The sequence below is a fragment of the Phyllobates terribilis genome, unplaced genomic scaffold, assembly GCF_046119375.1.
Source record: "Phyllobates terribilis strain yellow unplaced genomic scaffold, ASM4611937v1 Scaffold_12__6_contigs__length_324123572, whole genome shotgun sequence".
Taxonomy (NCBI): Eukaryota; Metazoa; Chordata; class Amphibia; order Anura; family Dendrobatidae; genus Phyllobates; species Phyllobates terribilis.
In genome coordinates, this window is record NW_027362772.1 from 9,715,895 (window position 1) to 9,743,099 (window position 27,205).

The 27,205-nt window shown below is 40.9% G+C and overlaps 1 protein-coding gene and 1 pseudogene across 1 annotated transcript in view; one reads left to right on the top strand and one right to left on the bottom strand.

The window, feature by feature from the left end:
* LOC141171890 (uncharacterized) overlaps nt 1–27,205 on the bottom strand; it is an 853,981-nt pseudogene that overhangs the window by 465,357 nt on the left and 361,419 nt on the right.
* Nucleotides 1–27,205, top strand: part of LOC141171871 (uncharacterized) — a 120,462-nt gene that overhangs the window by 88,235 nt on the left and 5,022 nt on the right. The window contains exons 2-6 of the mRNA XM_073655502.1: nt 25,679–25,829; nt 25,959–26,135; nt 26,219–26,342; nt 26,426–26,523; nt 26,718–26,808. Coding sequence (XP_073511603.1) covers nt 25,679–25,829; nt 25,959–26,135; nt 26,219–26,342; nt 26,426–26,523; nt 26,718–26,808 — 641 coding nt within the window. The remainder of the gene's footprint in view (nt 1–25,678; nt 25,830–25,958; nt 26,136–26,218; nt 26,343–26,425; nt 26,524–26,717; nt 26,809–27,205) is intronic.

Sequence of the window (27,205 nt, forward strand, 5' to 3'; positions counted from 1 at the left end):
AGTATAATGCACAGCCCACACTCTTACATGTAGTATAATGCACAGCCCACACTCTTACATGTAGTATAATGCACAGCCCATACTCTTACATGTAGTATAATGCACATCCCACACTCTTACATGTAGTATAATGCACAGCCTGCACTCTTACATGTAGTATAATGCACAGCCCATACTCTTACATGTAGTATAATGCACAGCCCACAGTCCATACATGTAGTATAATGCACAGCCCACACTCTTACATGTAGTATAATGCACAGCCCATAGTCATCCATGTAGTATAATGCACAGCCCATAGTCATCCATGTAGTATAATGCACAGCCCATAGTCATACATATAGTATAATGCACAGCCCATAGTCCATACATGTAGTATAATGCACAGCCCATAGTCCATACATGTAGTATAATGCACAGCCCATACTCATACATGTAGTATAATGCACAGCCCATACTCTTACATGTAGTATATTGTACAGCCCATAGTCCATACATGTAGTATAATGCACAGCCCATAGTCATCTATGTAGTATAATGCACAGCCCATACTCTTACATGTAGTATAATGTACAGCCCATAGTCCATATATGTAGTATAATGTACAGCCCATAGTCCATACATGTAGTATAATGCACAGCCCATACTCTTACATGTAGTATAATGTACAGCCCATAGTCCATATATGTAGTATAATGTACAGCCCATAGTCCATACATATAGTATAATGCACAGCCCATAGTCCATACATGTAGTATAATACACAGCCCATACTCATACATGTAGCATAATGCACAGCCCATAGTCATCCATGTAGTATAATGCACAGCCCACACTCTTACATGTAGTATAATGCACAGCCCATAGTCATACATGTAGTATAATGCACAGCCCATAGTCCATACATGTAGTATAATGCACAGCCCATACTCATACATCTAGTATAATACACAGCCCACACTCTTACATGTAGTATAATGCACATCCCACACTCTTACATGTAGTATAATACACAGCCCATACTCTTACATGTAGTATAATGCACAGCCCATAGTCATACATGTAGTATAATGCACATCCCACACTCTTACATGTAGTATAATACACAGCCCATACTCTTACATGTAGTATAATGCACAGCCCATACTCATACATGTAGTATAATGCACAGCCCATAGTCATACATGTAGTATAATGCACAGCCCATACTCTTACATGTAGTATAATGTACAGCCCATAGTCCATATATGTAGTATAATGTACAGCCCATAGTCCATACATGTAGTATAATACACAGCCCATACTCTTACATGTAGTATAATGCACAGCCCATACTCATACATGTAGTATAATGCACAGCCCATACTCATACATGTAGTATAATGCACAGCCCATACTCTTACATGTAGTATAATGTACAGCCCATAGTCCATATATGTAGTATAATGTACAGCCCATAGTCCATACATGTAGTATAATGCACAGCCCATACTCTTACATGTAGTATAATGTACAGCCCATAGTCCATATATGTAGTATAATGTACAGCCCATAGTCCATACATATAGTATAATGCACAGCCCATAGTCCATACATGTAGTATAATACACAGCCCATACTCATACATGTAGCATAATGCACAGCCCATAGTCATCCATGTAGTATAATGCACAGCCCACACTCATACATGTAGTATAATGCACAGCCCATACTCTTACATGTAGTATAATGCACAGCCCATAGTCATACATGTAGTATAATGCACAGCCCATAGTCCATACATGTAGTATAATGCACAGCCCATAGTCCATACATGTAGTATAAATCACAGTCCATACTCTTACATGTAGTATAATACACAGCCCACACTCTTACATGTAGTATAATGCACATCCCACACTCTTACATGTAGTATAATACACAGCCCACACTCTTACATGTAGTATAATGCACAGCCCATAGTCATACATGTAGTATAATGCACATCCCACACTCTTACATGTAGTATAATACACAGCCCACACTCTTACATGTAGTATAATGCACAGCCCATACTCATACATGTAGTATAATGCACATCCCACACTCTTACATGTAGTATAATGCACAGCCCACACTCTTACATGTAGTATAATACACAGCCCACACTCTTACATGTAGTATAATGCACAGCCCATACTCATACATGTAGTATAATGCACATCCCACACTCTTACATGTAGTATAATACACAGCCCACACTCTTACATGTAGTATAATGCACAGCCCATACTCATACATGTAGTATAATGCACATCCCACACTCTTACATGTAGTATAATGCACAGCCCATACTCTTACATGTAGTATAATGCACATCCCACACTCTTACATGTAGTATAATGCACATCCCATACTCATACATGTAGTATAATGCACAGCCCACACTCATACATGTAGTATAATGCACAGCCCACACTCATACATGTAGTATAATACACAGCCCATAGTCCATACATGTAGTATAATGCACAGCCCACACTCTTACATGTAGTATAATGCACAGCCCACACTCTTACATGTAGTATAATGCACAGCCCATAGTCCATACATGTAGTATAATGCACAGCCCACACTCTTACATGTAGTATAATGCACAGCCCACACTCTTACATGTAGTATAATGCACAGCCCACAGTCATCCATGTAGTATAATGCACAGCCCATAGTCCATACATGTAGTATAATGCACATCCCACACTCTTACATGTAGTATAATGCACAGCCCACAGTCATCCATGTAGTATAATGCACAGCCCATAGTCATACATGTAGTATAATGCACAGCCCATAGTCCATGCATGTAGTATAATGCACAGCCCATAGTCATACATGTAGTATAATGCACAGCCCATAGTCATACATGTAGTATAATGCACAGCCCACACTCTTACATGTAGTATAATACACAGCCCACACTCTTACATGTAGTATAATGCACAGCCCACAGTCATCCATGTAGTATAATGCACATCCCACACTCTTACATGTCGTATAATGCACAGCCCACACTCTTACATGTAGTATAATGCACAGCCCACAGTCATCCATGTAGTATAATGCACAGCCCATAGTCCATACATGTAGTATAATGCACATCCCACACTCTTACATGTAGTATAATGCACAGCCCATAGTCCATACATGTAGTATAATGCACATCCCACACTCTTACATGTAGTATAATGCACAGCCCACAGTCATCCATGTAGTATAATGCACAGCCCATAGTCATACATGTAGTATAATGCACAGCCCATAGTCCATGCATGTAGTATAATGCACAGCCCATAGTCATACATGTAGTATAATGCACAGCCCACACTCTTACATGTAGTATAATACACAGCCCACACTCTTACATGTAGTATAATGCACAGCCCACAGTCATCCATGTAGTATAATGCACAGCCCATAGTCCATACATGTAGTATAATGCACATCCCACACTCTTACATGTAGTATAATGCACAGCCCATAGTCCATACATGTAGTATAATGCACAGCCCACACTCTTACATGTAGTATAATGCACAGCCCACACTCTTACATGTAGTATAATGCACAGCCCACACTCTTACATGTAGTATAATGCACAGCCCATACTCATACATGTAGTATAATGCACAGCCCACACTCTTACATGTAGTATAATGCACAGCCCACACTCTTACATGTAGTATAATGCACAGCCCACACTCTTACATGTAGTATAATGCACTGCCCATAGTCCATACATGTACTATAATGCACAGCCCATAGTCCATACATGTAGTATAATGCACAGCCCACACTCTTACATGTAGTATAATGCACAGCCCACACTCTTACATGTAGTATCATGCACAGCCCACAGTCATCCATGTAGTATAATGCACAGCCCATAGTCCATACATGTAGTATAATGCACATCCCACACTCTTACATGTAGTATAATGCACAGCCCATAGTCCATACATGTAGTATAATGCACAGCCCACACTCTTACATGTAGTATAATGCACAGCCCACACTCTTACATGTAGTATAATGCACAGCCCTCACTCTTACATGTAGTATAATGCACAGCCCATACTCATACATGTAGTATAATGCACAGCCCACACTCTTACATGTAGTATAATGCACAGCCCACACTCTTACATGTAGTATAATGCACAGCCCACACTCTTACATGTAGTATAATGCACTGCCCATAGTCCATACATGTACTATAATGCACAGCCCATAGTCCATACATGTAGTATAATGCACAGCCCACACTCTTACATGTAGTATAATGCACAGCCCACACTCTTACATGTAGTATAATGCACAGCCCATACTCATACATGTAGTATAATGCACAGCCCACACTCATACATGTAGTATAATGCACAGCCCATACTCATACATGTAGTATAATGCACAGCCCACACTCTTACATGTAGTATAATGCACAGCCCATACTCATACATGTAGTATAATGCACAGTCCACACTCTTACATGTAGTATAATGCACAGCCCATACTCATACATGTAGTATAATGCACAGCCCATACTCATACATGTAGTATAATGCACAGCCCATACTCATACATGTAGTATAATGCACAGCCCACACTCTTACATGTAGTATAATGCACAGCCCATACTCATACATGTAGTATAATGCACAGCCCACACTCTTACATGTAGTATAATGCACAGCCCATACTCATACATGTAGTATAATGCACAGCCCATACTCATACATGTAGTATAATGCACAGCCCATACTCATACATGTAGTATAATGCACAGTCCATAGTCCATACATGTAGTATAATGCACAGCCCATAGTCTGTACATGTAGTATAATGCACAGCCCATACTATTACATGTAGTATAATGCACAGCCCACACTCTTACATGTAGTATAATGCACAGCCCACACTCTTACATGTAGTATAATGCACAGCCCACACTCATACATGTAGTATAATGCACAGCCCACACTCTTACATGTAGTATAATGCACAGCCCATACTCTTACATGTAGTATAATGCACAGCCCACACTCTTACATGTAGTATAATGCACAGCCCACACTCTTACATGTAGTATAATGCACAGCCCACACTCTTACATGTAGTATAATGCACATCCCACACTCTTACATGTAGTATAATGCACATCCCACACTCTTACATGTAGTATAATGCACAGCCCACACTCTTACATGTAGTATAATGCACAGCCCACACTCTTACATGTAGTATAATGCACAGCCCATACTCTTACATGTAGTATAATGCACTGCCCACACTCTTACATGTAGTATAATGCACAGCCCACACTCTTACATGTAGTATAATGCACAGCCCACACTCTTACATGTAGTATAATGCACAGCTCATAGTCATACATGTAGTATAATTCACAGCCCACAGTCCATACATGTAGTATAATGCACAGCCCACACTCTTACATGTAGTATAATGCACAGCCCATAGTCATACATGTAGTATAATGCACAGCCCACACTCTTACATGTAGTATAATGCACAGCCCATAGTCCATACATGTAGTATAATGCACAGCCCATACTCATACATGTAGTATAATGCACAGCCCACACTCTTACATGTAGTATAATGCACAGCCCATACTCTTACATGTAGTATAATGCACAGCCCACACTCTTACATGTAGTATAATGCACAGCCCATACTCTTACATGTAGTATAATGCACAACCCACACTCTTACATGTAGTATAATGCAAAGCCCATACTCATACATGTAGTATAATGCATAGCCCACACTCTTACATGTAGTATAATGCACAGCCCACACTCTTACATGTAGTATAATGCACAGCCCATAGTCCATACATGTAGTATAATGCACAGCCCATAGTCATACATGTAGTATAATGCACAGCCCACACTCTTACATGTAGTATAATGCACAGCCCACACTCTTACATGTAGTATAATGCACAGCCCACACTCTTACATGTAGTATAATGCACAGCCCATAGTCCATACATGTAGTATAATGCACAGCCCATACTCTTACATGTAGTATAATGCACAGCCCATAGTCCATACATGTAGTATAATGCACAGCCCATACTCATACATGTAGTATAATGCACAGCCCATACTCATCCATGTAGTATAATGCACAGCCCATAGTCATACATGTAGTATAATGCACATCCCACACTCTTACATGTAGTATAATGCACAGCCCATAGTCCGTACATGTAGTATAATGCACAGCCCACACTCTTACATGTAGTATAATGCACAGCCCACACTCTTACATGTAGTATAATGCACAGCCCACACTCTTACATGTAGTATAATGCACAGCCCACACTCTTACATGTAGTATAATGCACAGCCCACACTCTTACATCTAGTATAATGCACAGCCCACACTCTTACATGTAGTATAATGCACAGCCCATACTCATCCATGTAGTATAATGCACAGCCCATACTCTTACATGTAGTATAATGCACAGCCCACACTCTTTCATGTAGTATAATGCACAGCCCATACTCTTACATGTAGTATAATACACAGCCCACACTCTTACATGTAGTATAATACACAGTCCACACTCTTACATGTAGTATAATGCACAGCCCATACTCTTACATGTAGTATAATACACAGCCCACACTCTTACATGTAGTATAATGCACATCCCACACTCTTACATGTAGTATAATGCACAGCCCATACTCTTACATGTAGTATAATGCACAGCCCATACTCTTACATGTAGTATAATACACAGCCCACACTCTTACATGTAGTATAATTCACAGCCCACACTCTTACATGTAGTATAATGCACAGCCCACACTCTTACATGTAGTATAATGCGCAGCCCATAGTCATACATGTAGTATAATGCACATCCCATAGTCATACATGTAGTATAATGCACAGCTCATACTCATACATGTAGTATAATGCACAGCTCATACTCATACATGTAGTATAATGCACTGCCCATAGTCATACATGTAGTATAATGCACAGCCCATAGTCCATACATGTAGTATAATGCACAGCCCACACTCTTACATGTAGTATAATGCACAGCCCATAGTCCATACATGTAGTATAATGCACAGCCCACACTCTTACATGTAGTATAATGCACAGCCCATAGTCCATACATGTAGTATAATGCACAGCCCACACTCTTACATGTAGTATAATGCACAGCCCACACTCCTACATGTAGTATAATGCACAGCCCATAGTCATACATGTAGTATAATGCACAGCTCATACTCACACATGTAGTATAATGCACATCCCACACTCTTACATGTAGTATAATGCACAGCCCACACTCATACATGTAGTATAATGCACAGCCCATACTCTTACATGTAGTGTAATGCACAGCCCATACTCTTACATGTAGTATAATGCACAGCCCATACTCATACATGTAGTATAATGCACAGCCCATACTCTTACATGTAGTATAATGCACAGCCCACACTCCTACATGTAGTATAATGCACAGCCCATACTCTTACATGTAGTATAATGCACAGCCCATAGTCATCCATGTAGTATAATGCACATCCCACACTCTTACATGTAGTATAATGCACAGCCCACACTCTTACATGTAGTATAATGCACAGCCCATACTCGTACATGTAGTATAATGCACAGCCCATAGTCCATACATGTAGTATAATGCACAGCCCACACTTACATGTAGTATAATGCACATCCCATAGTCATACATGTAGTATAATGCAGAGCCCACACTCTTACATGTAGTGTAATGCACAGCCCACACTCTTACATGTAGTATAATGCACAGCCCATAGTCCATACATGTAGTATAATGCACAGCCCATACTCATACATGTAGTATAATGCACAGCCCACACTCTTACATGTAGTATAATGCACAGCCCATAGTCCATACATGTAGTATAATGCACAGCCTATACTCTTACATGTAGTATAATGCACAGCCCACACTCTTACATGTAGTATAATGCACATCCCACACTCTTACATGTAGTATAATGCACAGCCCATACTCTTACATGTAGTATAATGCACAGCCCACACTCTTACATGTAGTATAATGCACATCCCACACTCTTACATGTAGTATAATGCACAGCCCATAGTCATACATGTAGTATAATGCACAGCCCACACTCTTACATGTAGTATAATGCACAGCCCACACTCTTACATGTAGTATAATGCACAGCCCATACTATTACATGTAGTGTAATGCACAGCCCACACTCTTACATGTAGTATAATGCACAGCCCATAGTCCATACATGTAGTATAATGCACAGCCCATAGTCCATACATGTAGTATAATGCACAGCCCATAGTACATACATGTAGTATAATGCACAGCCCATAGTCCATATATGTAGTATAATGCACAGCCCACACTCTTACATGTAGTATAATGCACAGCCCATACTCTTACATGTAGTATAATGCACAGCCCACACTCTTACATGTAGTATAATGCACAGCCCATACTCTTACATGTAGTATAATGCACAGCCCACACTCTTACATGTAGTATAATACACAGCCCATAGTCATACATGTAGTATAATGCACAGCCCATAGTCCATACATGTAGTATAATGCACAGCCCATAGTCCATACATGTAGTATAATGCACAGCCCATAGTACATACATGTAGTATAATGCACAGCCCATAGTCCATATATGTAGTATAATGCACAGCCCACACTCTTACATGTAGTATAATGCACAGCCCATACTCTTACATGTAGTATAATGCACAGCCCACACTCTTACATGTAGTATAATGCACAGCCCATACTCATACATGTAGTATAATGCACAGCCCATACTCTTACATGTAGTATAATGCACAGCCCATACTCTTACATATAGTATAATGCACAGCCCATACTCATACATGTAGTATAATGCACAGCCCATACTCTTACATGTAGTATAATGCACAGCCCATACTCATACATGTAGTATAATGCACAGCCCACACTCTTACATGTAGTATAATGCACAGCCCATACTCTTACATGTAGTATAATGCACAGCCCACACTCTTACATGTAGTATAATGCACAGCCCACACTCTTACATGTAGTATAATGTACAGCCCACACTCATACATGTAGTATAATGCACAGCCCATAGTCCGTACATGTAGTATAATGCACAGCCCATAGTCCGTACATGTAGTATAATGCACAGCCCATACTCTTACATGTAGTATAATGCACAGCCCATACTCATACATGTAGTATAATGCACAGCCCACACTCTTACATGTAGTATAATGCACAGCCCACACTCTTACATGTAGTATAATGCACAGCCCACACTCTTACATGTAGTATAATGCACAGCCCACACTCTTACATGTAGTATAATGCACAGCCCACACTCATACATGTAGTATAATGCACAGCCCACACTCTTACATGTAGTATAATGCACAGCCCACACTCTTACATGTAGTATAATGCACAGCCCACACTCTTACATGTAGTATAATGCACAGCCCATACTCTTACATGTAGTATAATGCACAGCCCACACTCTTACATGTAGTATAATGCACAGCCCACACTCTTACATGTAGTATAATGCACAGCCCATACTCTTACATGTAGTATAATGCACAGCCCACACTCTTACATGTAGTATAATGCACAGCCCACACTCTTACATGTAGTATAATGCACAGCCCACACTCTTACATGTAGTATAATGCACAGCCCACACTCTTACATGTAGTATAATGCACAGCCCATACTCATACATGTAGTATAATGCACAGCCCATACTCTTACATGTAGTATAATGCACAGCCCATACTCATACATGTAGTATAATGCACAGCCCATACTCTTACATGTAGTATAATGCACAGCCCATACTCTTACATGTAGTATAATGCACAGCCCACACTCTTACATGTAGTATAATGCACAGCCCACACTCTTACATGTAGTATAATGCACAGCCCACACTCTTACATGTAGTATAATGCACAGCCCATACTCATACATGTAGTATAATGCACAGCCCACACTCTTACATGTAGTATAATGCACAGCCCACACTCTTACATGTAGTATAATGCACAGCCCACACTCTTACATGTAGTATAATGCACAGCCCACACTCTTACATGTAGTATAATGCACAGCCCATACTCTTACATGTAGTATAATGCACATCCCACACTCTTACATGTAGTATAATGCACATCCCACACTCTTACATGTAGTATAATGCACAGCCCACACTCTTACATGTAGTATAATGCACAGCCCACACTCTTACATGTAGTATAATGCACAGCCCACACTCTTACATGTAGTATAATGCACAACCCATACTCATACATGTAGTATAATGCACAGCCCATAGTCCGTACATGTAGTATAATGCACAGCCCACACTCTTACATGTAGTATAATGCACAGCCCACACTCTTACATGTAGTATAATGCACAGCCCACACTCTTACATGTAGTATAATGCACAGCCCATACTCTTACATGTAGTATAATGCACAACCCATACTCATACATGTAGTATAATGCACAGCCCATAGTCCATACATGTAGTATAATGCACAGCCCATAGTCATACATGTAGTATAATGCACAGCCCACACTCTTACATGTAGTATAATGCACAGCCCATACTCTTACATGTAGTATAATGCACAGCCCATAGTCCATACATGTAGTATAATGCACAGCCCACACTCTTACATGTAGTATAATGCACAGCCCATACTCATACATGTAGTATAATGCACAGCCCATACTCTTACATGTAGTATAATGCACAGCCCATACTCATACATGTAGTATAATGCACAGCCCACACTCTTACATGTAGTATAATGCACAGCCCACACTCTTACATGTAGTATAATGCACAGCCCACACTCTTACATGTAGTATAATGCACAGCCCATACTCTTACATGTAGTATAATGCACAGCCCATAGTCCATACATGTAGTATAATGCACAGCCTGCACTCTTACATGTAGTATAATGCACAGCCCACACTCTTACATGTAGTATAATGCACAGCCCACACTCTTACATGTAGTATAATGCACAGCCCATACTCTTACATGTAGTATAATGCACAGCCCACACTCTTACATGTAGTATAATGCACAGCCCACACTCTTACATGTAGTATAATGCACAGCCCACACTCTTACATGTAGTATAATGCACAGCCCACACTCTTACATGTAGTATAATGCACATCCCACACTCTTACATGTAGTATAATGCACATCCCACACTCTTACATGTAGTATAATGCACATCCCACACTCATACATGTAGTATAATGCACAGACCATAGTCATTCATGTAGTATAATGCACAGCCCACACTCATACATGTAGTATAATGCACAGCCCATACTCTTACATGTAGTGTAATGCACAGCCCATACTCATAAATGTAGTATAATGCACAGCCCATACTCTTACATGTAGTATAATGCACAGCCCACACTCTTACATGTAGTATAATGCACAGCCCACACTCTTACATGTAGTATAATGCACATCCCACACTCTTACATGTAGTATAATGCACATCCCACACTCTTACATGTAGTATAATGCACAGCCCACACTCATACATGTAGTATAATGCACAGCCCATACTCTTACATGTAGTGTAATGCACAGCCCATACTCTTACATGTAGTATAATGCACAGCCCATACTCATACATGTAGTATAATGCACAGCCCATACTCTTACATGTAGTATAATGCACAGCCCATACTCATACATGTAGTATAATGCACAGCCCATACTCTTACATGTAGTATAATGCACAGCCCATACTCATACATGTAGTATAATGCACAGCCCACACTCTTACATGTAGTATAATGCACAGCCCACACTCTTACATGTAGTATAATGCACAGCCCACACTCTTACATGTAGTATAATGCACAACCCATACTCATACATGTAGTATAATGCACAGCCCATAGTCCGTACATGTAGTATAATGCACAGCCCACACTCTTACATGTAGTATAATGCACAGCCCACACTCTTACATGTAGTATAATGCACAGCCCACACTCTTACATGTAGTATAATGCACAGCCCATACTCTTACATGTAGTATAATGCACAACCCATACTCATACATGTAGTATAATGCACAGCCCATAGTCCATACATGTAGTATAATGCACAGCCCATACTCTTACATGTAGTATAATGCACAGCCCATACTCTTACATGTAGTATAATGCACAGCCCATAGTCCATACATGTAGTATAATGCACAGCCCACACTCTTATATGTTGTATAATGCACATCCCACACTCTTACATGTAGTATAATGCACAGCCCATAGTCCATACATGTAGTATAATGCACAGCCCACACTCTTACATGTAGTATAATGCACAGCCCATACTCTTACATGTAGTGTAATGCACAGCCCACACTCATACATGTAGTATAATGCACAGCCCATAGTCCATACATGTAGTATAATGCACAGCCCATACTCTTACATGTAGTATAATGCACAGCCCACACTCTTACATGTAGTATAATGCACAGCCCATACTCTTACATGTAGTATAATGCACAGCCCATAGTCCATACATGTAGTATAATGCACAGCCCACACTCTTATATGTAGTATAATGCACATCCCACACTCTTACATGTAGTATAATGCACAGCCCATACTCTTACATGTAGTATAATGCACAGCCCATAGTCCATACATGTAGTATAATGCACAGCCCACACTCTTACATGTAGTATAATGCACAGCCCACACTCTTACATGTAGTATAATGCACAGCCTGCACTCTTACATGTAGTATAATGCACAGCCCATACTCTTACATGTAGTATAATGCACAGCCCACAGTCCATACATGTAGTATAATGCACAGCCCACACTCTTACATGTAGTATAATGCACAGCCCATAGTCATCCATGTAGTATAATGCACAGCCCATAGTCCATATATGTAGTATAATGCACAGCCCACACTCTTACATGAAGTATAATGCACAGTCCATAGTCATACATGTAGTATAATGCACAGCCCATACTCATACATGTAGTATAATGCACAGTTCATAGTCATCCATGTAGTATAATGCACAGCCCACACTCTTACATGTAGTATAATGCACAGCCCATAGTCATACATGTAGTATAATGCACAGCCCATAGTCCGTACATGTAGTATAATGCACAGCCCATACTCTTACATGTAGTATAATGCACAGCCCACACTCTTACATGTAGTATAATGCACAGCCCATACTCTTACATGTAGTATAATGCACAGCCCATAGTCCATACATGTAGTATAATGCACAGCCCACACTCTTATATGTAGTATAATGCACATCCCACACTCTTACATGTAGTATAATGCACAGCCCACACTCTTACATGTAGTATAATGCACAGCCCACACTCTTACATGTAGTATAATGCACAGCCCATAGTCATACATGTAGTATAATGCACAGCCCACACTCTTACATGTAGTATAATGCACAGCCCATACTCTTACATGTAGTATAATGCACAGCCCATAGTCCATACATGTAGTATAATGCACAGCCCACACTCTTATATGTAGTATAATGCACATCCCACACTCTTACATGTAGTATAATGCACAGCCCATAGTCCATACATGTAGTATAATGCACAGCCCACACTCTTACATGTAGTATAATGCACAGCCCATACTCTTACATGTAGTGTAATGCACAGCCCATAGTCCATACATGTAGTATAATGCACAGCCCATACTCTTACATGTAGTATAATGCACAGCCCACACTCTTACATGTAGTATAATGCACAGCCCATACTCTTACATGTAGTATAATGCACAGCCCATAGTCCATACATGTAGTATAATGCACAGCCCACACTCTTATATGTAGTATAATGCACATCCCACACTCTTACATGTAGTATAATGCACAGCCCACACTCTTACATGTAGTATAATGCACAGCCCATACTCTTACATGTAGTATAATGCACAGCCCATAGTCCATACATGTAGTATAATGCACAGCCCACACTCTTACATGTAGTATAATGCACAGCCCACACTCTTACATGTAGTATAATGCACAGCCTGCACTCTTACATGTAGTATAATGCACAGCCCATACTCTTACATGTAGTATAATGCACAGCCCACAGTCCATACATGTAGTATAATGCACAGCCCACACTCTTACATGTAGTATAATGCACAGCCCATAGTCATCCATGTAGTATAATGCACAGCCCATAGTCCATATATGTAGTATAATGCACAGCCCACACTCTTACATGAAGTATAATGCACAGTCCATAGTCATACATGTAGTATAATGCACAGCCCATACTCATACATGTAGTATAATGCACAGTTCATAGTCATCCATGTAGTATAATGCACAGCCCACACTCTTACATGTAGTATAATGCACAGCCCACACTCTTACATGTAGTATAATGCACAGCCCATAGTCATACATGTAGTATAATGCACAGCCCATAGTCCGTACATGTAGTATAATGCACAGCCCACACTCTTACATGTAGTATAATGCACAGCCCATACTCTTACATGTAGTATAATGCACAGCCCACACTCTTACATGTAGTATAATGCACAGCCCATACTCTTACATGTAGTATAATGCACAGCCCATAGTCCATACATGTAGTATAATGCACAGCCCACACTCTTATATGTAGTATAATGCACATCCCACACTCTTACATGTAGTATAATGCACAGCCCACACTCTTACATGTAGTATAATGCACAGCCCACACTCTTACATGTAGTATAATGCACAGCCCATACTCTTACATGTAGTATAATGCACAGCCCATAGTCCATACATGTAGTATAATGCACAGCCCACACTCTTACATGTAGTATAATGCACAGCCCACACTCTTACATGTAGTATAATGCACAGCCTGCACTCTTACATGTAGTATAATGCACAGCCCATACTCTTACATGTAGTATAATGCACAGCCCACAGTCCATACATGTAGTATAATGCACAGCCCACACTCTTACATGTAGTATAATGCACAGCCCACACTCTTACATGTAGTATAATGCACATCCCACACTCTTACATGTAGTATAATGCACAGCCTGCACTCTTACATGTAGTATAATGCACAGCCCATAGTCATCCATGTGGTATAATGCACAGCCCACACTCTTACATGAAGTATAATGCACAGCCCATAGTCATACATGTAGTATAATGCACAGCCCATACTCATACATGTAGTATAATGCACAGTTCATAGTCATCCATGTAGTATAATGCACAGCCCACACTCTTACATGTAGTATAATGCACAGCCCATAGTCATACATGTAGTATAATGCACAGCCCATAGTCATACATGTAGTATAATGCACAGCCCACACTCTTACATGTAGTATAATGCACAGCCCATAGTCATACATGTAGTATAATGCACAGCCCATAGTCCGTACATGTAGTATAATGCACAGCCCATAGTCCGTACATGTAGTATAATGCACAGCCCATAGTCCATACATGTAGTATAATGCACAGCCCATAGTCATCCATGTAGTATAATGCACAGCCCACACTCTTACATGTAGTATAATGCACAGCCCACACTCTTACATGTAGTATAATGCACAGCCCACACTCATCCATGTAGTATAATGCACATCCCACACTCTTACATGTAGTATAATGCACAGCCCACACTCTTACATGTAGTATAATGCACAGCCCATACTCATACATGTAGTATAATGCACATCCCACACTCTTACATGTAGTATAATGCACAGCCCATACTCATACATGTAGTATAATGCACAGCCCACACTCTTACATGTAGTATAATGCACAGCCCACACTCATACATGTAGTATAATGCACAGCCCACACTCTTACATGTAGTATAATGCACAGCCCACACTCATACATGTAGTATAATGCACAGCCCACACTCTTACATGTAGTATAATGCACAGCCCATAGTCCATACATGTAGTATAATGCACAGCCCACACTCTTACATGTAGTATAATGCACAGCCCACACTCTTACATGTAGTATAATGCACAGCCCACACTCTTACATGTAGTATAATGCACAGCCCATACTCATCCATGTAGTATAATGCACAGCCCATACTCATCCATGTAGTATAATGCACAGCCCATACTCATTCATGTAGTATAATGCACATCCCACACTCTTACATGTAGTATAATGCACAGCCCACACTCATACATGTAGTATAATGCACAGCCCATACTCATCCATGTAGTATAATGCACAGCCCATACTCATTCATGTAGTATAATGCACAGCCCATACTCATACATGTAGTATAATTCACAGCCCACACTCTTACATGTAGTATAATGCACAGCCCATAGTCATACATGTAGTATAATGCACAGCCCACACTCTTACATGTAGTATAATGCACAGCCCACACTCATACATGTAGTATAATGCACAGCCCACACTCTTACATGTAGTATAATACACAGCCCACACTCTTACATGTAGTATAATGCACAGCCCATACTCATACATGTAGTATAATGCACAGCCCATACTCTTACATGTAGTGTAATGCACAGCCCATACTCATACATGTAGTATAATGCACAGCCCATACTCTTACATGTAGTATAATGCACAGCCCATACTCATACATGTAGTATAATGCACAGCCCATACTCTTACATGTAGTATAATGCACAGCCCATACTCTTACATGTAGTATAATGCACAGCCCATACTCTTACATGTAGTATAATGCACAGCCCATACTCATACATGTAGTATAATGCACAGCCCATACTCTTACATGTAGTATAATGCACAGCCCATACTCATACATGTAGTATAATGCACAGCCCACACTCTTACATGTAGTATAATGCACAGCCCACACTCTTACATGTAGTATAATGCACAGCCCATACTCTTACATGTAGTATAATGCACAGCCCATAGTCCATACATGTAGTATAATGCACAGCCCACACTCATACATGTAGTATAATGCACAGCCCATAGTCCATACATGTAGTATAATGCACATCCCATACTCATACATGTAGTATAATGCACAGCCCACACTCTTACATGTAGTATAATGCACAGCCCATACTCTTACATGTAGTATAATGCACAGCCCATAGTCCATACATGTAGTATAATGCACAGCCCACACTCATACATGTAGTATAATGCACAGCCCATAGTCCATACATGTAGTATAATGCACATCCCATACTCATACATGTAGTATAATGCACAGCCCACACTCTTATATGTAGTATAATGCACATCCCACACTCTTACATGTAGTATAATGCACATCCCACACTCTTATATCTAGTATAATGCACAGCCCACACTCTTATATGTAGTATAATGCACATCCCACACACTTACATGTAGTATAATGCACAGCCCACACTCTTACATGTAGTATAATGCACATCCCACACTCTTATATCTAGTATAATGCACAGCCCATAGTCCATACATGTAGTATAATGCACAGCCCACACTCTTACATGTAGTATAATGCACAGCCCATACTCTTACATGTAGTATAATGCACAGCCCATAGTCCATACATGTAGTATAATGCACAGCCCACACTCTTACATGTAGTATAATGCACAGCCCATACTCTTACATGTAGTATAATGCACAGCCCATAGTCCATACATGTAGTATAATGCACAGCCCACACTCTTACATGTAGTATAATGCACAGCCCATACTCATACATGTAGTATAATGCACAGCCCACACTCTTACATGTAGTATAATGCACAGCCCATACTCTTACATGTAGTATAATGCACAGCCCATAGTCCATACATGTAGTATAATGCACAGCCCACACTCTTACATGTAGTATAATGCACATCCCACACTCTTACATGTAGTATAATGCACAGCCCATACTCATACATGTAGTATAATGCACAGCCCATACTCTTACATGTAGTATAATGCACAGCCCATACTCATACATGTAGTATAATGCACAGCCCACACTCTTACATGTAGTATAATGCACATCCCATACTCATACATGTAGTATAATGCACAGCCCACACTCTTACATGTAGTATAATGCACAGCCCACACTCTTACATGTAGTATAATGCACAGCCCACACTCTTACATGTAGTATAATGCACAGCCCACACTCTTACATGTAGTATAATGCACAGCCCATACTCTTACATGTAGTATAATGCACAGCCCATAGTCCATACATGTAGTATAATGCACAGCCCACACTCTTACATGTAGTATAATGCACAGCCCACACTCTTACATGTAGTATAATGCACATCCCACACTCTTACATGTAGTATAATGCACAGCCTGCACTCTTACATGTAGTATAATGCACAGCCCATAGTCATCCATGTAGTATAATGCACAGCCTGCACTCTTACATGTAGTATAATGCACAGCCCATACTCATCCATGTAGTATAATGCACATCCCACACTCTTACATGTAGTATAATGCACAGCCTGCACTCTTACATGTAGTATAATGCACAGCCCATACTCTTACATGTAGTATAATGCACAGCCCATACTCTTACATGTAGTATAATGCACATCCCACACTCATACATGTAGTATAATGCACAGCCCACACTCATCCATGTAGTATAATGCACATCCCACACTCTTACATGTAGTATAATGCACAGCCTGCACTCTTACATGTAGTATAATGCACAGCCCATACTCTTACATGTAGTATAATGCACAGCCCATACTCTTACATGTAGTATAATGCACAGCCCACACTCTTACATGTAGTATAATGCACAGCCCACACTCTTACATGTTGTATAATGCACAGCCCACACTCTTACATGTTGTATAATGCACAGCCCACACTCTTACATGTAGTATAATGCACAGCCCACACTCTTACATGTAGTATAATGCACAGCCCACACTCATACATGTAGTATAATGCACAGCCCACACTCATACATGTAGTATAATGCACAGCCCATAGTCCATACATGTAGTATAATGCACAGCCCACAGTCCATACATGTAGTATAATGCACAGCCCACACTCTTACATGTAGTATAATGCACAGCCCATAGTCCATACATGTAGTATAATGCACATCCCACACTCTTACATGTAGTATAATGCACAGCCCATACTCTTACATGTAGTATAATGCACAGCCCATAGTCCATACATGTAGTATAATGCACAGCCCACAGTCCATACATGTAGTATAATGCACAGCCCACACTCTTACATGTAGTATAATGCACAGCCCACACTCTTACATGTAGTATAATGCACAGCCCACACTCTTACATGTAGTATAATGCACAGCCCATACTCTTACATGTAGTATAATGCACAGCCCATACTCTTACATGTAGTATAATGCACAGCCCATAGTCCATACATGTAGTATAATGCACAGCCCACAGTCCATACATGTAGTATAATGCACAGCCCACACTCTTACATGTAGTATAATGCACAGCCCATAGTCCATACATTTAGTATAATGCACATCCCACACTCTTACATGTAGTATAATGCACAGCCCATACTCTTACATGTAGTATAATGCACAGCCCATAGTCCGTACATGTAGTATAATGCACAGCCCATAGTCATATATGTAGTATAATGCACAGCCCACAGTCATACATGTAGTATAATGCACTGCCCATAGTCCATACATGTAGTATAATGCACAGCCCATATTCATACATGTAGTATAATGCACAGCCCATAGTCCATACATGTAGTATAATGCACAGCCCATAGTCCATCCATGTAGTATAATGCACAGCCCACACTCTTACATGTAGTATAATGCACAGCCCATAGTCCATACATGTAGTATAATGCACAGCCCATAGTCCATACATGTAGTATAATGCACAGCCCACACTGTTACATGTAGTATAATGCACAGCCCATACTCTTACATGTAGTATAATGCACAGCCCATACTCATACATGTAGTATAATGCACAGCCCATAGTCCATACATGTAGTATAATGCACAGCCCACACTCTTACATGTAGTATAATGCACAGCCCATACTCATACATGTAGTATAATGCACAGCCCACACTGTTACATGTGGTATAATGCACAGCCCACACTCTTACATGTAGTATAATGCACAGCCCATACTCATACATGTAGTATAATGCACAGCCCACACTGTTACATGTGGTATAATGCACAGCCCACACTCTTACATGTAGTATAATGCACAGCCCATACTCTTACATGTAGTATAATGCACAGCCCATACTCATACATGTAGTATAATGCACATCCCACACTCTTACATGTAGTATAATGCACAGCCCATACTCATACATGTAGTATAATGCACAGCCCACACTGTTACATGTAGTATAATGCACAGCCCATACTCTTACATGTAGTATAATGCACAGCCCATACTCTTACATGTAGTATAATGCACAGCCCATACTCATACATGTAGTATAATGCACAGCCCATACTCTTACATGTAGTATAATGCACAGCCCATACTCATACATGTAGTATAATGCACATCCCACACTCTTACATGTAGTATAATGCACATCCCACACTCTTACATGTAGTATAATGCACATCCCACACTCGTACATGTAGTATAATGCACAGCCCATAGTCCATACATGTAGTATAATGCACAGCCCATACTCATACATGTAGTATAATGCACAGCCCATACTCTTACATGTAGTATAATGCACAGCCCATACTCTTACATGTAGTATAATGCACAGCCCACACTCTTACATGTAGTATAATGCACAGCCCACACTCTTACATGTAGTATAATGCACAGCCCATAGTCATCCATGTAGTATAATGCACAGCCCATACTCATACATGTAGTATAATGCACAGCCCACACTCTTACATGTAGTATAATGCACAGCCCATACTCATACATGTAGTATAATGCACAGCCCACACTCTTACATGTAGTATAATGCAAAGCCCATACTCTTACATGTAGTATAATGCACAGCCCATACTCATACATGTAGTATAATGCACAGCCCACACTCTTACATGTAGTATAATGCAAAGCCCATACTCTTACATGTAGTATAATGCACAGCCCACACTCTTACATGTAGTATAATGCACAGCCCATACTCTTACATGTAGTATAATGCACATCCCACACTCTTACATGTAGTATAATGCACAGCCCATAGTCCATACATGTAGTATAATGCACAGCCCATAGTCTGTACTTGTAGTATAATGCACAGCCCATAGTCATACATGTAGTATAATGCACAGCCCATAGTCATACATGTAGTATAATGCACAGCCCACACTCTTACATGTAGTATAATGCACAGCCCATACTCATACATATAGTATAATGCACAGCCCATACTCATCCATGTAGTATAATGCACAGCCCATACTCATACATGTTTTATAATGCACAGCCCATACTCATACATATAGTATAATGCACAGCCCACACTTATCCATGTAGTATAATGCACAGCCCATACTCATACATGTTTTATAATGCACAGCCCATACTCATACATGTAGTATAATGCACAGCCCATACTCTTACATGTAGTATAATGCACAGCCCATAGTCCATACATGTAGTATAATGCACAGACCATAGTCATACATGTAGTATAATGCACAGCCTATAGTCATACATGTAGTATAATGCACAGCCCACACTCTTACATGTAGTATAATGCACAGCCCATACTCATACATGTAGTATAATGCACAGCCCATACTCATACATGTAGTATAATGCACAGCCCATAGTCCATACATGTAGTATAATGCACAGCCCATACTCATACATGTAGTATAATGCACAGCCCACACTCTTACATGTAGTATTATGGCCAAGGGCACCGTGTACTCGCTGATTTAAAGAAAACAGAACATTATACTCGCCTTCTCTCTGCTCCCTCGCAGCTCGGTGTCTTTTTTCTGGAGCTGCCGCTGACTTCAGCTACAAGTGACAGGAGAGCATGATGTTACTTCCATGCGCCCCCTAATGGCGTACATGCCGATGTCAGCTGCTGGCCTCTGATTGGTCAGCAGCGTGTATTGTGGCACTTCAGCTGAATGTCAGTCCGAGAACACATCCAGCTGAAGTAGGGGTCGGTCGCAGGAGCCACTGCGGTCATTAAGCCTCTCAATATAATGCTCTCATAGTACCTCTATTTCCCCACACCGTATAATGTTCTCACAGTACCGCCATCCCCCCACATACAGTATAATGTTCCCAAAGTACCGCCATCCCCCCACATACAGTATAATGTTCTCACAGTACCTCCATCCCCCCACATACAGTATAATGTTCTCACAGTACCACCATCTTCCCACATACAGTATAATGTTCCCACAGTGCCACCATCCCCCCACATACAGTATAATGTTCCCACAGTTCCGCAATCTTCCCACATACAGTATAATGTTCTCACAGTACCGCCATCCCCCCACATACAGTATAATGTTCTCACAGTACCGCCATCCCCCCACATACAGTATAATGTTCCCACATTACCACCACTCCCCCACATACAGTATAATGTTCCCACAGTACCACCATCTTCCCACATACAGTGTAATGTTCCCACAGTACCGCCATCTTCCCACATACACTATAATGTTCCCACAGTACCACCATCCCCCCACATACAGTATAATATTCACACATTACAACCATCCCCCCACATACAGTATAATGTTCCCACAGTTCCGCAGTCTTCCCACATACAGTATAATGTTGTCACAGTCCCGCCACCCCCCCCGCATACAGTATAATGTTCCCACAGTGCCACCATCCCCCCACATACAGTATAATATTACCAACATCCCCCCCACATGCAGTATAATGTTCCCACAGTCCCACCATCCCCCCACATACAGTATAACGTTCCCACAGTGCCACCATCCCCCCACATACAGTATAATGTTCCCACAGTGCCACCATCCCCCCCACATACAGTATAATGTTCTCACAGTACCGCCATCCCCCCACATACAGTATAATGTTCCCACAGTGCCACCATCCCCCCCACATACAGTATAATATTACCACCATCCCCCCGCATACAGTATAACGTTCCCACAGTACCACCATCCCCCCGCATACAGTATAACGTTCCCACAGTACCACCATCCCCCCACATACAGTATAACACTTGGTTTTCTTTTTTTGGTGTTTTTCATGTAATATATGGAAGCCTACAGGAAAATGCTAAAAGAAACATAATATCCAGGAAAAAACCACTGTACAGTCATGGCCAAAAGTTTTGAGAATGACACCAAAATTATATTTTCACATGATCTGCTGGCCTCTGGTTTTTATTAGTGTTTGTCTGATGTTTATATCACATACAGAAATATAATTGCAATCATATTATGAGTACCAATAGGTTATATTGACAGTTAGAATGAGTTAATGCAGCAAGTCAATATTTGCAGTGTTGCCCCTTCTTCTTCAAGACCTCTGTAATTCTCCCTGGCATGCTCTCAATCAACTTTTGGACCAAATCCTGACTGATAGCAGTCCATTCTTGCATAATCAATGCTTGCATTTTGCCAGAATTTGTTGGTTTTTGTTTGTCCACCCGTCTCTTGATGATTGACCACAAGTTCTCAATGGGATTAAGATCTGGGGAGTTTCCAGGCCATGGACCCAAAATCTCTATGTTTTGTTCCATGAGCCATTTCGTTATCACCTTTGCTTTATGGCAAGGTGCTCCATCATGCTGGAAAAGGCATTGTTGGGCGCCAAACTGCTCTTGGATGGTTGGGAGAAGTTGCTCTTGGAGGACATTCTGGTACCATTCTTTATTCATGGCTGTGTTTTTAGGCAAGACTGTGAGTGAGCCGATTCCCTTGGCTGAGAAGCAACCCCACACATGAATGGTTTCAGGATGCTTTACAGTTGGCATGAGACAAGACTGGTGGTAGTGCTCACCTCTTCTTCTCCGAATAAGCTGTTTTCCAGATGTCCCAAACAATCGAAAAGGGGATTCATCAGAGAAAATGACTTTGCCCCAGTCCTCAGCAGTCCACTCCCTGTACCTTTTGCAGAATATCAGTCGGTCCCTGATGTTTTTTCTGGAGAAAAGTGGCTTCTTTGCTGCCCTCCTTGAAACCAGTCCTTGCTCAAAGAGTCTCCGCCTCACAGTGCGTGCAGAAGCACTCACACCAGCCTGCTGCCATTCCTGAGCAAGCTCGGCACTGCTGGTAGTCCGATCCCGCAGCTGAAACAGTTTTAAGATACGGTCCTGGCGCTTGCTGGTCTTTCTTGGGCGCCCTGGAGCCTTTTTGACAACAATGGAAGCTCTCTCCTTGAAGTTCTTGAAGATGCGATAGATTGTTGACTGAGGTGCAATCTTTGTAGCTGCGATACTCTTCCCTGTTAGGCCATTTTTGTGCAGTGCAATGATGGCTGCACGTGTTTCTTTAGAGATAACCATGGTTAACTGAAGAGAAACAATGATACCAAGAACCAGCCTCCTTTTAAAGTGTCCAGTGATGTCATTCTTACTTAATCATGACTGATTGATCGCCAGCCCTGTCCTCATCAACACCCACACCTATGTTAAAGGATCAATCACTAAAACGATGTTAGCTGCTCCTTTTAAGGCAGGACTGCAATGATGTTGAAATGTGTTTTGGGGGTTAAAGTTCATTTTCTGGGCTAATATTGACTTTGCAAGTACAGTAATTGCTGTTAAGCTGATCACTCTTTGACATTCGGGAGTATATGCAAATTGCCATTACAAAAAATGAAGCAGTAAACTTTGGAAAAATTACTATTTGTCTCATTCTCAATACTTTTGGCCATGACTGTACATGGAGACATTAGCATCAAATAACTGTCTTGTTCTTACAAACACGCTCTTATAAATGAGATCTAACGTGATAAAAGATTACAACCTGGGAAAGACGGGAAACATTCACATAGACGGTCGCTGATGATGGAGTCAGTGATGGACTCTGGACATATCTGTTTCTAGAGCCGTATTAGAAGATGAAGATGTCGTCCTCATCATGAAGTTGTTATTTCTCATGCCATGTGTAATGTATATGACGAGAATTAGCGTTATGGAAGATGAGTCTATGAGAAACGTCTTCAGCTGCCGACTCCGAGGAAGAAACTGCTTGTTGTCTGTGACCTAAAATATAAAGGTTTTATTACTACGTCAGGGACAAAAGCAGAATGTTGTAAAATAATAAAAATACCATTGCTGCTTGGGTTTCTGGGTGATTCTTACTGAAGCAGTGGCCAACTTAGCCAGTGATTGGAAGTATGGAGGAGATGTCTAAGTCAGCAATTCAACTTATGTTCCAGTCCATAAAAAACTAGAGAACACAACATCTACACATTCTATCTCCTGATATATTCCCCTTATAGTCTCCAGTAATTGTATTATTACACAGAATTCTTTATGATGTTACATCGGCTCATCTTCTTCTCATTCAGGTTTCTACAATATCAGATCCTCTCAGTGAAGATCTTCTATATTAAGAGAATTTTTCTGAATCACCTATCAAGGATGGACATGGACAGAGACAAGATGGCGGAGAGGATAATGCACCTCACCCTAGAGATCCTCTTCCGGCTTACTGGAGAGGTGAGTGATTCTGATAACGTCACATTACATCATTCTTATCTATGGGAATAACAGATGGACAGAACTGGAGAGGTGAGGACTCTGGAAATGTCTGTAGTGAGATATATTTATATGTTTTTCTAAAACCAGGATTACATATTAGTGAAGACCTCTAGTGAGCGCTGTCAGGACCCTGTGTCTGAGGGATGGGGAAGACCCCTGAGCCCAATCACAGGGCATCCATCTCACCCCTTCATACATGAGGACATCAATGACCAGAAGATCCTAGAACTCACCTACAAGATGATTGAGCTGCTGACTGGAGAGGTGATACTGCTGGGAATGCTGGGACATTATACAGTAACGCTATGGAGGGATCGGGGGGATGACGGTATCATTGTATGTGTCAGGTTCCTATGAGGTGTCAGGATATCGCCGTCTATTTCTCCATGGAGGAGTGGGAGTATTTAGAAGGACACAAAGATCTGTACAAGGACGTCATGATGGAGGTTCCCCAGCCCCTCACATCACCAGGTAATAGACAGGACTAAATACACACGGCCTATAATTATCTGTATGTAAAGAATGAATTCAGTCCCTGTATGTGTTTCCTCCAGATCTATCCAGTAAGAGGACAACACCAGAGAGATGTCCCCATCCTCTTCTTCCACAGGACTGTAAACAAGAAGATCCCAATGTTCCTCAGGATCATCAGGTAGATGGAGAGAAGGTGTCATGAGATCTCCCCTATGATGTGTAGACCGCTGTGAAGGTCTTGTGTTCGGTCTTGTTTATCCACCAGTATTATATGTTTTATACTTGTGTAATGAGAACAGTGGAGATGGCAGGATTAGAGCTGATCATAGATGGGACTTCTCCATCTGTCTGTGACTTATATATTTGTTTCAGGGTGAAGATCTGACACACATTAATACTACAGAGACATATGTGAGGGGTGATGAGCGGTGTAAAGAGGAGATTCCTACATATGACTACCCAGGTGAGTAGTGACCACTAATTGCAGAGAAGTCACAGTCACCGGCTGCGGCTGCTTTATCGGTGGTGTAGTTTGGCCGTATCACAATCGTGTGATCACCATTTTCCCTCTAGACCACAACATTCTCCTCCATCCAAAAATGTTCACATAACTTTGTGTAATTGTAAAAGACCTTTTCTGTAGAACTTACAACCTGGAGGATCCACCTACCCCCTGGGATTAGTAGACGCTGACCGTCACCTGCCCAGATCTGTAAACTATAAAGCCAAATGAGAGCGTACGTAGAAAGTGCTGACAAGTGAGAAAATCACTTGAAGAAAAATATTCTGATGGGCCTGTAAGAGAAAGCGGAGGGTAATGATGCTGTTGGCTTCCTAGATCCCTGATATCTTATTGGATG